The following is a 12996-nucleotide window of genomic DNA, read 5'->3' on the forward strand; positions in this document are numbered from 1 at the left end:
ATTTTGAAATCATGTTTCTGAGTGGAAAGGCGGACACTGCCAGCCTGTGGACACAATCGGCAACTGCAGTCATAGATATTCGATCAAAATTGCGCTCATCGATGTGGCAATTAACTTGACGAATCTTGTCTTTTTTCCGTGTTTTTTTTATTTCCACTTTAGATGCTGCTTGATGAAGTTCTTGTAACAAGTACAGTGAGACCAGGAGAAACGCTGCTGTCACACCTACTTGCTCTTTGTTACCCCAGGAAATAGATTTCAAATGGGGTGATGCCTCTTCCACTAGATTAATGACCTCATTTATCCCATAAACTAGAAGCCGACATGTGTGATTTATGGTGTTTTAATATCATCCTCCCCACTCCTTTCATTGGACATGCGAGTAGGTGTGTGCAGAGAAAGGGGACTTCCTGATTTGCCCATAATATTGTCCATCAAGACATCCACAATGGGGGGAAATGACAAAGAATGGGCATTTGTGGTTCAATCAATTAAACGTGTCTCTTGCATAAAAAGCCATTGTTGATTGTGCAGAGCAGTAGTTAATAACTAGTTGTGGTCACTACATTGTATCTTGCTCATGTGTGTAATCGCGTTGCCTGCATAAATATAACTGATTGTTTGGTGATGCTTGGTAATCGTCAAGACATTATAATGAAAAAAAACATAACAGAGTGGTGTATTCATTTATTAAAATTAAAATCAAGTCGGTATCGGAGGATCGGCTTGAACTCCCGTCCGCGGTAAATCATTTAAATGTCTTGTGTTGAAAATAGAAGCCGCGCTGAACATCTGCTCCCCCCTCCGCCGTCCCTGCTGCGATTGGTCGACGCGCCCGTCAATCACCGTGTCCTTGTCGCCTGGTTCCCGCCCACCCTCAGAGACAGAACTCTCTTCGATTGTTTACGTTGCCAGACCAGTAAGCGACCTCAAGTCACAGGTACACCTCACTGACCCACATTTCAATATCCCGGACAGTCTTCCCATTGACCTCCGTTCGTCACTGAATGTATTGTTATCGTTAGCTAATCTCTCCAACGGTCGTTTTGATTAAACAACAGCAATGCTAACGGCTAGCTAGCCAGGTAGCATAACTGGTAGCCGCGGCTCTTCTTCGGTGTTCCGAGCGACTGACAGCAAGCTACGTTTTCCTGTCATTGCTTTTTCTTGCATGTATCAGACGCTGGTTTGTCTCTAACAGTCGCCTTGCCCGGCTTGACCGCCTGTTCCTTTGCCGTTGCAGGTTGTGTGTTTGGCTGGTGTGTGATGCTTGGAGAGCGTCCGGGCTGCGGGGAAAGGCCGAGGGTGGAAACATGACTTCTGAGTAACGCAGCTACTTTCTCCGCTCAGCATGAACAGCGAGGAGGAGTTCTACGACGCCGAGACAGGTGGGCCATTGCGTCCAGCTGTCGGACGAGCATTCTGGCGCGCTTTGCATCGAGTCGTGACGGTCGCCTGCTGTTTGTTGTTGTCCCCCTTCCCCCGTCCTTGCGCCCACCAGGTCTTGAGTCAGATGATTCCGGCGAGGTCAGCTTTAAGGATGCCCTGGTGTTCGACAACAACCAGGTGACCGGAGGCTCCGCCGCGCAGGAGAATGGAGTGTGGGAGCGAAGGTGAGGAAGGGCCAGTGCCAACCTTAAAAACACCCAAATCTTTGCACAAACCTCCTCGAGAATACCCAGCTTTACCTCTTGTGCCAAATATCTCCCTTAGTTATTAATTATTGCTTGTATGACAGACCCATAAGCGGATTGATACTTTAATTTGTGTCTCATCGCAGTCAGACATTGATAGTGTTCAGTATTAAATGCAATGATCTCCATCACCGCAAAGTCTATACTCATGGGAAACCATTTAATGAGCGTCATCACTCACTGTCAGATGTTAAGAAACAGACAAAACAGAATGCAAGGAAACAGCCACACTTCACATTCATTCAACAGAACCATACAGGAGCTTTTAAGCATCTTTAGCAGACAAGAACCTTCATTTTGTCCGTAAGCTCTTTGGGATTAATGACATCCCATTGGTGTGCTCACAGGAAGTGAGGCGTAATAACAGAAAGACAAAAAGGTTAATATTGAACTGAAAAGCAGTTTTCACAAAGGGCATGGTTAAAGTGCAGTGATGGTATAGAACTACTGTCTCTCAGTATGGTGTCATATACAATGGAAGTATTGGGGTATAGGTGACTTGTTTTTTTTTTTTGTAATTGTAATGTGGCATTCAATTTTGATCAAAAACTGATTGAAGGTCAGCTGCCAAGTATATTCTGCTGCAAAATAACCTTCAGTCTCATTTTTTAAGTGCTGGTTAGTGAATTTTAGCATTGAGAAAACTGTCAAACCTACTTTCTCCTCCAATTGACTTGACATGTTCAGTTTTCATCTTGATGCACCTTGAGTTCTTTTGTCATAACATAACTCGTGTGCTGTAGTTACTGTATATCTTTGTTATTTGACAGCGTTCTCTGCCAGCTTCTCCAAAATGAGCAAAAGGAAATTACACTATAGAGAAGACACCGCTTCTAAAAAATGGCAGCATAACTGAACTGTGTGAAATTGACATTAACACAGTCAATTCCTGAATTCCTCCTTTACAAAAAAACAGTTGATGAAGTGATTAAGAAATGATGCTTCACTTTGAGGAGGGGATTTCCCCAAAAGCAGCGAGTTACAGCGACAAAGATTTTTTCAAGTTAAGAATCAGGTATTAAATCTGTTTACCATTACAAATTGTGCTTGGATTGTTGTGTCCAGATGGTTTCCCAGAAAAACATGTCCAGGTGTTGCCTCTTCCTCTCTCATGCACATGCACAGCTTTCGTCCTCGTTACGATGGGCTTTTTCACTGTTTAAGAGCCTGGAATAATTTTTGGAGGGAACATCTCGTAGAGCTGGAGTAGTTTTCTGCAAACACATTTTAAGGGAAGTCTTATGATTAATTTAGTTTCCCAAGTTGTCCGTTGTCAAAATTCAACGGCAACTTAAGCTGAAGCGGTTTCATGCCTGTGCACTAAAATGTCCCCCACTTTCAAAAAGAATGTCTGTTCACATGAGCTAATGGTGGAACACAAAACAAAAACTCAGCGCGCACATACAGTTAATCAAAATTAAATCCAAATCACAGTATGATCCACTGCAATTTTCAACTCACAAGATGGCACTATATTTATAAAGGGTGAACTGAGTCCAATCACCATTTTAAATTATAATTATAGTACTATATTGATTATGTAATTATGATTGGATGACTCCTGTCTACCCATATATGGCCTTACCCAAAGTCATATGCAGATAATCTATCTAATCTGATATACGTGCAGGCGTGTCATCACATGACCACATCTGTCTCCAGCTGAGGAAGATCTCATCATGCACTCACAGGCGGACGCCAACAAGACCAGTGCTGCCACATTTTTCTGCTATTGGCTTGTGAAGCTCCACTGCAGAACATTTAGGCTCAATTGCCCAGCTGAACAGTTATAGTTACATTTCACCATGAGAAATGTTGGGATTTTGATGTAGCATAATTTGACTTTAAAGAGCTATTTAATTGACAAAATAAAATATTTTTTGGTTCAAAGTTTTTTTCTAATTATCAAACTGGTCACAATGTCTCCAAGGAAATCCCTGCCTTCGGAAATGATTTCCAGGAACAACTTCAGTGTGTGGAGTATCCTGAAGAAATGCATTGGCATGGTGAGTTTCTCCTGTTTCGCCCTAAAAGAAAGATCATGTTCTATGTACTTACAAAAAAACAAAAAAGAAAATCACTTGATTTTCTAACCTGAGATGTGCTACAGAGAAGTTGTAGTCTCTGTGACAGAGACCAGTACTTGCACAAGTACTTTTTTTCTTTAATAATTGAAGGGCTACATATTTTGTCTTTGCGTATACTGCAATAGGATGAGTCATGACTGAACTAGCTCTCTGCTATGCTTAGCCAGCTAAAATTATTTTGGGCAAATCTTTCTTGCTGTCATCAAAAAAAAAAAAAAAAGCTTAAATGGACATCTGAACACAAGTCTTAGTTGTCACTGCTGCACTTGAAAGGCTATGCGTTATTTTTGCAAAGATGCAAAGCAGAGTGCTGCAGGAGGTGAATGAGCACAGCATTTTGTACAACAGCACTGAGTCACACCTTGATTCTAGTTTATACAGAATGTGTGTCACTTAAGTTTTTGATTTTCTTGTGCAGGAGCTGTCCAAAATAGCAATGCCAGTGGTGTTCAATGAGCCACTGAGCTTGCTCCAGAGAATCTCGGAGTACATGGAACACACTCATCTTATCCACAAAGCCTGCAGTTTATCTGACTCCGTAGACCGCATGCAGGTAATTTGATTTTATTGTCAACTTTATTGTCATTACGCATGTAAGGATACATAGTGTATCCTTGAGTGTGATGTATATGATATGCTTTAATTGCAGCCAATCATTAAAGCGCATAGCAAATGCACAGGTTTTTTCGACAATCGGGTGCCCTCACAGGCATATAAACATCTTGGACCTTGATAGCGAAGCTGGTGCCAAGTAACATACCAACAGCTGTGAGGCTTTTAACTTACACCATCACCGTGACCTAGCAACATAGTGTGGGGGGAAAATGGGTGCAGACTGTGATTATAAAAGGACATCTCACCAGTTAGTAAATTCAACATTTTCTCCAATGTTTACGATAAATGGGTTGAGCTTGAGTGGATCTGTATTTTAAATGTGACATACAGCCTTATGTGTAACACATATGTTCTCAGGGAACTGATCCAATACTTAGTGTGGTAAAATGTTGTCAGTTTGTAGTGAGCTTATATTCAGCACTATGGTAATATGTATTTTTAAGCTCATTTACTGAACAAGTCACAGTTTTATTTGCAGGATTTTCCCCATTGCAAAAAAGGCCTCATTGATATTTCACTAGCTCTGTTCGGCTTATGTTGCATACCCGAAAATCAGTTCTACTTCGCGCTCTTAAGCAGTAGCTGCTCAAGGCAACTCGACACAACCTCTTCTATATACTTCAAGAAATGTTTTCCGCAGCAAGAAGGGATTTCTAGAATGTGACATTAGTCAGAGATAGCAGAGCTAAGTTGGCAACTCCAAAGGTCCCATATCAGGGTTTATAAATTGGATAATATTGGATCAGAACATAAGCACCATGAACCAACTGATACCAATCATATTTGTTTGAGACAATGTTAGAGGAAAAAAATCCACTGCTGCTTTTGCTTCGGAAACAGGAAATTCCAGAAATAGGGACATAACGTGAACTTTGGGCTGACTGTCTATGTCTTTGTGGCAGGTTGTTGCAGCATTCGCTGTTTCAGCTGTAGCATCTCAATGGGAAAGGACTGGAAAGCCATTTAATCCTTTACTGGGGGAGACCTATGAACTCATAAGGTATGGGGGAAGACTGTTGACAAAAGCTGAAATTGTGAAGGTTTCTTCTCAACAGGTTAAATAGCATTAAAACAGAAAATTCCCAAAGACTGTTGTGTAACGGGATGCACAATCAACTGGATGTAGTCTGACAACTTCATTGATATAGGCATTAAATCTGCCTCCTTCAATTTTTTGACATCAAAACTATTCAGTCTTTGACAGCTAACAGTCGCTGAACTGGAGTCCCTTCTAACAGGCAGGCCAGGGGCCTTGGTTTGTTAAATTGACTGAATGTGTTAAAGGCAACACTTTAGATGGCCATATAGTATGAATGAAAAATGTGTTTGCAAGGTAAAAAAAACAGATATTCATATTACAACCCATTAATTGAATATGGAATTAAAATACCTGTCGTATCCCTTCTGACACATAACTATCTTGTCCGTCTGACATGAGAATGTCCATAGCTGAACCAACATAGATGATTATTTACAGATTAGTTATGCAGATTCTCATGTTTCACTGGAGTACATCGTTGAACAGCCAAACAGTGACCCTTTAAAGCTGAATTACATTATCAACCTAAAAATATGTGTGAAAGTTAGTGGCCTACCTGTGGCTCACTCCTGCCGACAGCAAGAGCGTGATCAGACTTGCCAACAGGATTTCATCTGACTTGCATTTTGTGCACAGAGGAAACCAACTCAAAGTTCCAATTGTGATTCTTCAGTTCAGACAAAGAAGAGCAAAGAAACTCTTTTACACACCTGTCTGTTAGTCCTCTTTATAAACCAGCATCTGTCTGCTGCCAACTGAGACACTGATGTGTTTTAAAAAGAAAAAAGAAAAGAAAAATGAAAGTCTGAATGTATGATTGTCTAAAATGTCTAATGTCTTGTGTATAGAAAGTTCTGGACATTTTTGTTATAGTTTATGTCGTGACTGTCTCTTGTGTGTTTTTTTTTTTTTTGTCGTAGCTCTGATAGATTAGATTTTCTCTGTGTGATTCTCTTCAGCTGAGCTGCCTACAGAAGAAAATGAATGTAATGTGGAAGCAGACAATGAAATGTATGTATGATAGATAGTTAGATAGAGATAGAAAACCTAGCTTCTTAAAATGTAAATTATTTACGGCAGGCATATTTGGCCCATCTCAGCTCTCAGTTACATAATTTGAACCTTTCCTCTTCAATGTGAGTGTTTTTCTTAATCTGACATGGCACTTCGTCAGTATTGCAGATATTTATCATCTTGTGTATTTATGTAACTCTGTGTGTGTGTGTGTGTGTGTGTGTGTGTGTGTGTGTGTGTGTGTGTGTTTGTGTGTGTGTGTGTGTGTGTGTTTTCCTTAAAGAGAGGATGATGGTTACAGATTGATTTCGGAGCAGGTGAGCCACCACCCGCCTATCAGTGCCTTCCACGCTCAGTCTCTGAAGCAAGAGTTCGAGTTTCACGGCTCCATCTACCCAAAACTGAAGTTCTGGGGAAAAAGTGTGGAGGCAGAACCTAAAGGCACAATGACGCTGGAGTTACTGAAGTGAGTACATGTGTAACTGGCTGAGTCAGTCGGAGACATTTTGATTTATGTTTTTTTTTTTTTTGTCTGCATCTGATTGCTTTCAAGTGTGTCTTTGCATGAAGGTATGCACAGAATGTTCTCGACGTTCTTCTCTGTTGAATGAAGGGTGCTGTTAAATCTTTGCTTTATGGCCGTTTTGCGATTAATGGTGCACGTACTATACCTTTGCATTTAGTGCCACTGCACTCGAAACTGTTGAGAGCTCAGCACAGGGCCGTTCAATTGACATAACCAACGTGGAGGTGGTGTGAATTTCTTTCAGGCATAAAGAAGCGTACACATGGACAAACCCAATGTGCTGCGTGCACAACATCATCTTAGGAAAGCTTTGGATTGAGCAGTACGGAACAGTGGAGATAGTAAACCACAGGTAAAGTGATGAATAGTTTGCCGGGAGGTTTCTAAGAAATGGGACCGCTGCTCATTAAGTAACATGTTTCTTTTGCACAAAACTGATCAGCACTGGCGATAAGTGTGTGTTGAACTTCAAACCATGTGGCATGTTTGGCAAAGAGCTGCACAAGGTGGAAGGTCATATCCAGGACAAAAGGTGAGAATACGATTCTCCAGCTGGGAGAACTTCCTTTGTCCAATCTACTTCATCCGTAATGAAGGTTTGGATTTCTTTTGTGGTTGAACCAGTAAGAAGAAGCGTCGTGTGATTTATGGAAAGTGGACAGAGTGCATGTACACCGTTGACCCCAAGACTTACGAAACGTACAAGAAAGCCGATAAGAAGGCAGGAGGAGACGCTAAGAAACTCAAACAGGTGAGTAGAACTTGGATGTGGAGGTGGTTTCGCTTTGACTGGAATATGACAACGTGAGTGGCATCTTTTATGAAGCATCTCAGACTTGTGTTGAGGGACAAATCGCCACCTCGCAAATCACAAACGCCACAGAGGAGGATTTCAAGACGTGTTCATGAGCCTCAGACTCTTCGTGGGGAGAAGATTTATTCGGTTTTATAAAATGTGTACACTTTTCCTCTGGATCGAACCAAGTCCTGAATCCTCATCTGTTAGAAATTGTCTCTCAGATGGATAAATTCTTTTGATTTAAAAATGGTCAATATGTTAACAAAAACCAAGCATATGATTTAAAAAAAAAAAAAAAAACAAGTTGGTGTCACAGCAGGATGATAATTGTTTTCTCTTGATCCACAGCCTTTCGCCTGATCCGATACCAGTGTTTGAAATAAAGCTGACCATTTTTCGCTCTGAGACGCATGACAAATACACGCTCTGATCTTCCACTTCGATAACTCGCTTGCGGGCTGTTGTTATGTTTGTCCTGTTTTCTCTGTCTTCCAACATGCAGTCGTCTGTGAATTTACTCTCAAAAATGGTATCTTTTCTTTCTAACGGCCCTTTCTAACATGCAGTGGCTTTAGTAGAAGGTAAGGTGAAAGTGTACTTGGTATCTGTAGTGTGCTACTGCTGTTGTCCAGTTGGAGTTATGTTCAGAGTGTAGTGTATGGAGAGATCATTGCCAGCACTAATCCATAATGTCTTGCAATGACATGCACTGTTTGCTTGAGAAATGTGTTGACTTTGTGGAAACTGTAGTTCTGTGACTCTCCTGTTTGCATATGTACTCAATATCTGAGGTTGGCCTTGGTCCCCTACGTCTTATAATATGAGTGTTCGCATGTGCATATGTGTATGTAGGAACGTAGCTGTGAAGAGGAGTCCGATGAGATGCCAGAAGTTCAAGAGACTGTGACTGTGATACCAGGAAGTGCCTTACTGTGGAGGGTATCACCACGGCCTGCTCACTCAGCCCAGGTGGGCACACACACACTCACTAATGGCTACTACCTGCTCCATCAATCAGCATTGAGTCACTACATGAAGGATTTGACTCAACCTATACTAACTATGCTTTGATGACACCAGACAAGCAGCGTGGAGGCATTTTATATATTACTTTGTTTTTTGTAATAGCTGCTCAATGCTTTTTCCTGTGAAAAGCTATGAACATTATGTTCTACACAAATAATGTGTTGGAACAGTCAGCTGCTGCGCAGACTTGTAAAACTGATCTCTCTGTGTCGTTATGTCCCAGCACTGGACCCGATGTCGACATAAAGCATTATGCATTTCTCACTTTACACTCAGGGAGCATACCCAAAAGAGGAAAAATTGATTTGATCAGAAAAATATGTTCCCATAAAAGGTCCAGTGTGGCTGGCAACTATAGCATGGTTAATTGCTGGTGAAAAATTATCACTCACTATTACACATTCTCCAAAGTAACCATCCACATACAGATAAACACACCACTCACCCTTAGTAAGACTCATTTGTAAACCGCTTATCACAAACAATCTCAGGCAGCAGATGTCAAAGCAGCTGTTTGTAGCTTTGGAAACTCTCCTTTCAACAGTTTTGTCTCATCGTAAATATTTGGCCTCAAATATTATTGTTGTGAGTTGTGTGCAGCTGAACACAACCACAAATCAGATAGCAGATATCTGATACTATAAACACATGTAGTGCACTAAGAATAATTCCACAGAAAAGATGCTGCAAAGGTACCAAGGTGCTGAACACACACACTTATCAAAGGCTAAGTTGGTTGCACATTCTTGGCCCGGGGGGCAGACACTGATTTTTACAGTTTTACTTGGAAGCATGTACAGACAGATCAAAAGTTGCACAGTATGTCATCTATAACTAGCTGCTTGCTGTTCAAAATCTTGGAATCACGACAGTAATCACGAGTGTGTCGCCACTTGTGTTTCCTCTGGTGCAGATGTATAACTTCACCAGCTTTGCCATGACACTGAACGAGCTGGAGCCTGGCACGGAGCGACTCCTGGCACCCACTGACTGCCGGCTGAGGCCCGACATCCGGGCCATGGAGAACGGAGAAATAGGTAACTCCAGACTCCGATACTCCCTCCATGCATGTCTCCATTATATGGACCCTCCCGTGATAGTTCACACACAATAATTGTGTTTCACAGACTCTGCAAGTATAGAGAAAGAGCGTCTGGAGGAGAAACAGAGGGCCGCTCGCAAATCACGATCCAAGGACGAGCAGGACTGGTCAACCAGGTGCATTTGGAAACATACATTTTTTTAACTTTTTCAGCACTTGAAAGGAACAGATGGGTCTTTATATGCCACACGGGGTATTTAGAAAAACACAACCATTGCAATTTATCACCAAGAAAGGAAAGCAGAAAGCAAACAAAGCAAAAGCAGATCAATCTCACAATTTCTGCTTTGATACAGTGTGATGATCTTTGTCAAGGGCGATTCAGAAGATATTTTTCATTTAAATAAACCATTAAATAACTACAGAATACTATATTATACTATCTCCATACACAATAGCAAAAAAGGTACCCTGAGACTAAAAAGTTGTGTCCATAAACGTTCATTTTGTCAATGTTTCGAATCGGGTTACTTTTGATGAAGGAAAACTACTGAATCCCTTGGTGACTGCTTGGCATGCCGGCCCCGCCATTAGGTTTGGAGAGTGTGTTTAAAAAATGAATACATTCAGCAGGATTAATGAAAAGTGAGAGAGAAGAGAAAAACTTAAAAACTTTGATTGAAGTTTTCTTTGAAGTATCGAGTATTACTGACTTCTCATGGGTCATTAATTTGTGCGGAATTCCTAAGTGAGGGCTGTGATTCACGCTCTTCCATATAAATGCAAAAGAGTCCTCCTGCAGGATTTTCACCGTTTTGTTGAAATAATGTGTGTATCTTTGATTCGCAAGGTGGTTCCAGCTGGGAACAAACCCTTACACCGGAGCTGAGGATTGGCTGTACACCGGCGGATACTTCGACAGGAACTACACTGACTGTCCCAACATTTATTGACATGGGGGAAAGGGTGCTCAGTGTGACAGGATTCACTTTATTTCTACAAAAATTGTGTCTTTTTGTGACAGTCCGGACGCTCACGGTACCACTGCTTTCTTTGAATAGACAAAGAACTGATACCTTAGTGTTATCAGACAGTTTATCAGTTACTTGACTGTGAATGTTGTCCACAAAAGTGATACTGGAGAGAATATTTTTTGAGTTTACTTACTGTAGATGTTGATAGCACACCGACCATCTTCACCTTTATATGCCCCTAATCCCTTTTTCTGACGATAGTCCACATTTATGCCGTATTCCTCCGGTGGGCTTTTTAGCATTTTGATCTCCAGAGTGCAGCTCTGACTTCTAGAACAGAGGTTCTCACCCATTTCACTCGATGAGTCCTGGACAACCTGCCTGGTGTGACAGTCAGACCCTGTATACAAGCCCTGAAACACAAGAAATCAGATCCAGCGTTCGAACATTTTCTTATATTTGATGAAGCGCAATATGCCGAGCAGTCTTTGCTTAAAATTTATTCAAACATTTTTTCTAACAAAAGGTATCTTAGAATTAAAAGTAAATCATAGTAAATGTGACAAACGACAAAAGATGTTGAGATCTACATGAAAATTAACACATTTATAATATGAATCAAAGATTTGAGGGAAAATAGGTCGAAATTGATTTGATATTTTTTCAAATAGCAATACAAATCTTTGTAAATATTAAAGCAGTCTATCTTAAGGCTAAATATTTGTTAATTATATCACTTTGTTGTGTTTCAATACTTGTGCAATAAATGATCTGTCAGGAAGCCTTGAATAAAGGTTAAATGAAAATATTTGTCACTTTGGCATGGATCCAAGGGAAGACCCTGTTTGAGAACCCCTGTTCTAGAACACAAACATACACAGACTCAAACACATGTTCTGTTGTAGTTCAGGTCACCGCAGTGCAATGTGACATGCAGAGACGCCATAAACTCCTGTCCAGCTGCATTCAAATATCAGGGTTTATCTAAACACACCTGCTGCGTTTCTATGACTATTCAATTTTTATTTTAGTTTTAGATCGAATACTTCAAAACTCATCATTGTCATTTCTCTATGACTAGAGATATACAGTAGAAAAAGGAAGCTGCTTATAATGGTGTTTACTCGCCCAGTAAACAAATGTTGTTGGTACATTACAATGTTGTAACATAGATGACGTGTAGAGTCTGTGGTGTATGCATGGACACCGAGTTACACAAATTAAAGCCATAAAATGTTTCTGCACTGAGAAAAATACTGTAAATGTATTCATATAGACTTTTAAGCAAAGGGATGTTCAGCATTTTGGTTCAAAGAGAAAGCTGTGACTCATTATTCAAACTGTTTGTCTTCGCACAGAAACTCAAATTTCAGTCCTTTTTTTTGTTCCCCCCACCACCACCACCAGCCAAAGTCATCAATTTCCAGTTAAAACAGGTCTCTGTTATGTCATAAACCTATGCAACCTGATCCATCTAGTTCTTCCTCCTGAAATGTAAAAACGCACCTTGCGTTCACAAAGCAGCAAGGAGGAGTTTTTGCTGTTGTTTCTGAGCACTAACTTGCGTAAAACTGCACATTTGAACGCTCACTGTCCTATGCACATAATGTATAGTGAAATATCTCCACGGTCCTCCAGGCTGATCTCCTTTATTCTTAATTCAAAGCACTTTGGACGACTGCAGTCACTCTACGGTGCAAGTTTGATGGCGGATTCTTCACCTCCCTGTCATTATGTTTAGCATTCATTTGAAAATGTTTACATTATATGTTCTCTGATCTTTCCCTCCTTATCATACGCATCCGTATGCAAACAAGCATATTTAAGAAATAAATTATGGACTATTAAAATAACCTGTCTTGTGATCTGTATTTCTTTGTCACATAACACCGGACAATACCATATCAATATTTTGCATCAAATGTGCATTCATTAGTATTGGATTTTTGTCAGATAAAAGTAGGTAAAAATATGTCCGGAGGTTTTCCAAAAGAAGCCTCTTGGGTGAGGGGTGAAATATCTTCAAGTGAAGAAATTCAAGTCAAGTTGCCACGACGAGGAGATTTCGACTATGATTAAAAAAATGAGTAACAGAAATATTTCATTTGTTTCTGAAAATTGGAAGTTATCTCATAATCAACAACACTCAGCAAAAAATTTGAATATTACCCAGTTCATTT

The 12996-nt window shown here is 40.6% G+C and overlaps 1 protein-coding gene across 1 annotated transcript; it reads left to right on the top strand.

Annotated features, from left to right (window-relative positions):
* Nucleotides 1–862: 862 nt before the first annotated feature.
* On the top strand, nucleotides 863–12666 carry LOC147227041 (oxysterol-binding protein-related protein 2-like). Its single transcript, XM_086159533.1, has 14 exons — nucleotides 863–940; nucleotides 1244–1388; nucleotides 1502–1613; nucleotides 3625–3700; nucleotides 4200–4334; nucleotides 5299–5396; nucleotides 6733–6915; nucleotides 7220–7327; nucleotides 7418–7507; nucleotides 7600–7726; nucleotides 8627–8743; nucleotides 9714–9837; nucleotides 9928–10018; nucleotides 10693–12666. The coding sequence occupies exons 2-14, from the start codon at nucleotides 1352–1354 to the stop codon at nucleotides 10793–10795; spliced, it is 1401 nt and encodes a 466-aa protein (XP_086015659.1). The 5' UTR covers nucleotides 863–940; nucleotides 1244–1351; the 3' UTR covers nucleotides 10796–12666.
* Nucleotides 12667–12996: the final 330 nt, after the last annotated feature.

This window comes from Fistularia commersonii, chromosome 14 (genome assembly GCF_037954325.1).
Source record: "Fistularia commersonii isolate RoL2024-O1a breed Wild chromosome 14, RoL_Fcom_v1.0, whole genome shotgun sequence".
Taxonomy (NCBI): Eukaryota; Metazoa; Chordata; class Actinopteri; order Syngnathiformes; family Fistulariidae; genus Fistularia; species Fistularia commersonii.

Excerpts from the sequence above, each read along its gene's own strand:
- LOC147227041 (XM_086159533.1), top strand. The coding sequence starts at position 1,352 with ATGAACAGCGAGGAGGAGTTCTACGACGCCGAGACAG. Across the intron at positions 1,389-1,501 it reads GTTCTACGACGCCGAGACAG|GTCTTGAGTCAGATGATTCC; the intron begins GTGGGCCATTGC and ends TGCGCCCACCAG. Across the intron at positions 1,614-3,624 it reads AATGGAGTGTGGGAGCGAAG|GAAATCCCTGCCTTCGGAAA; the intron begins GTGAGGAAGGGC and ends AATGTCTCCAAG.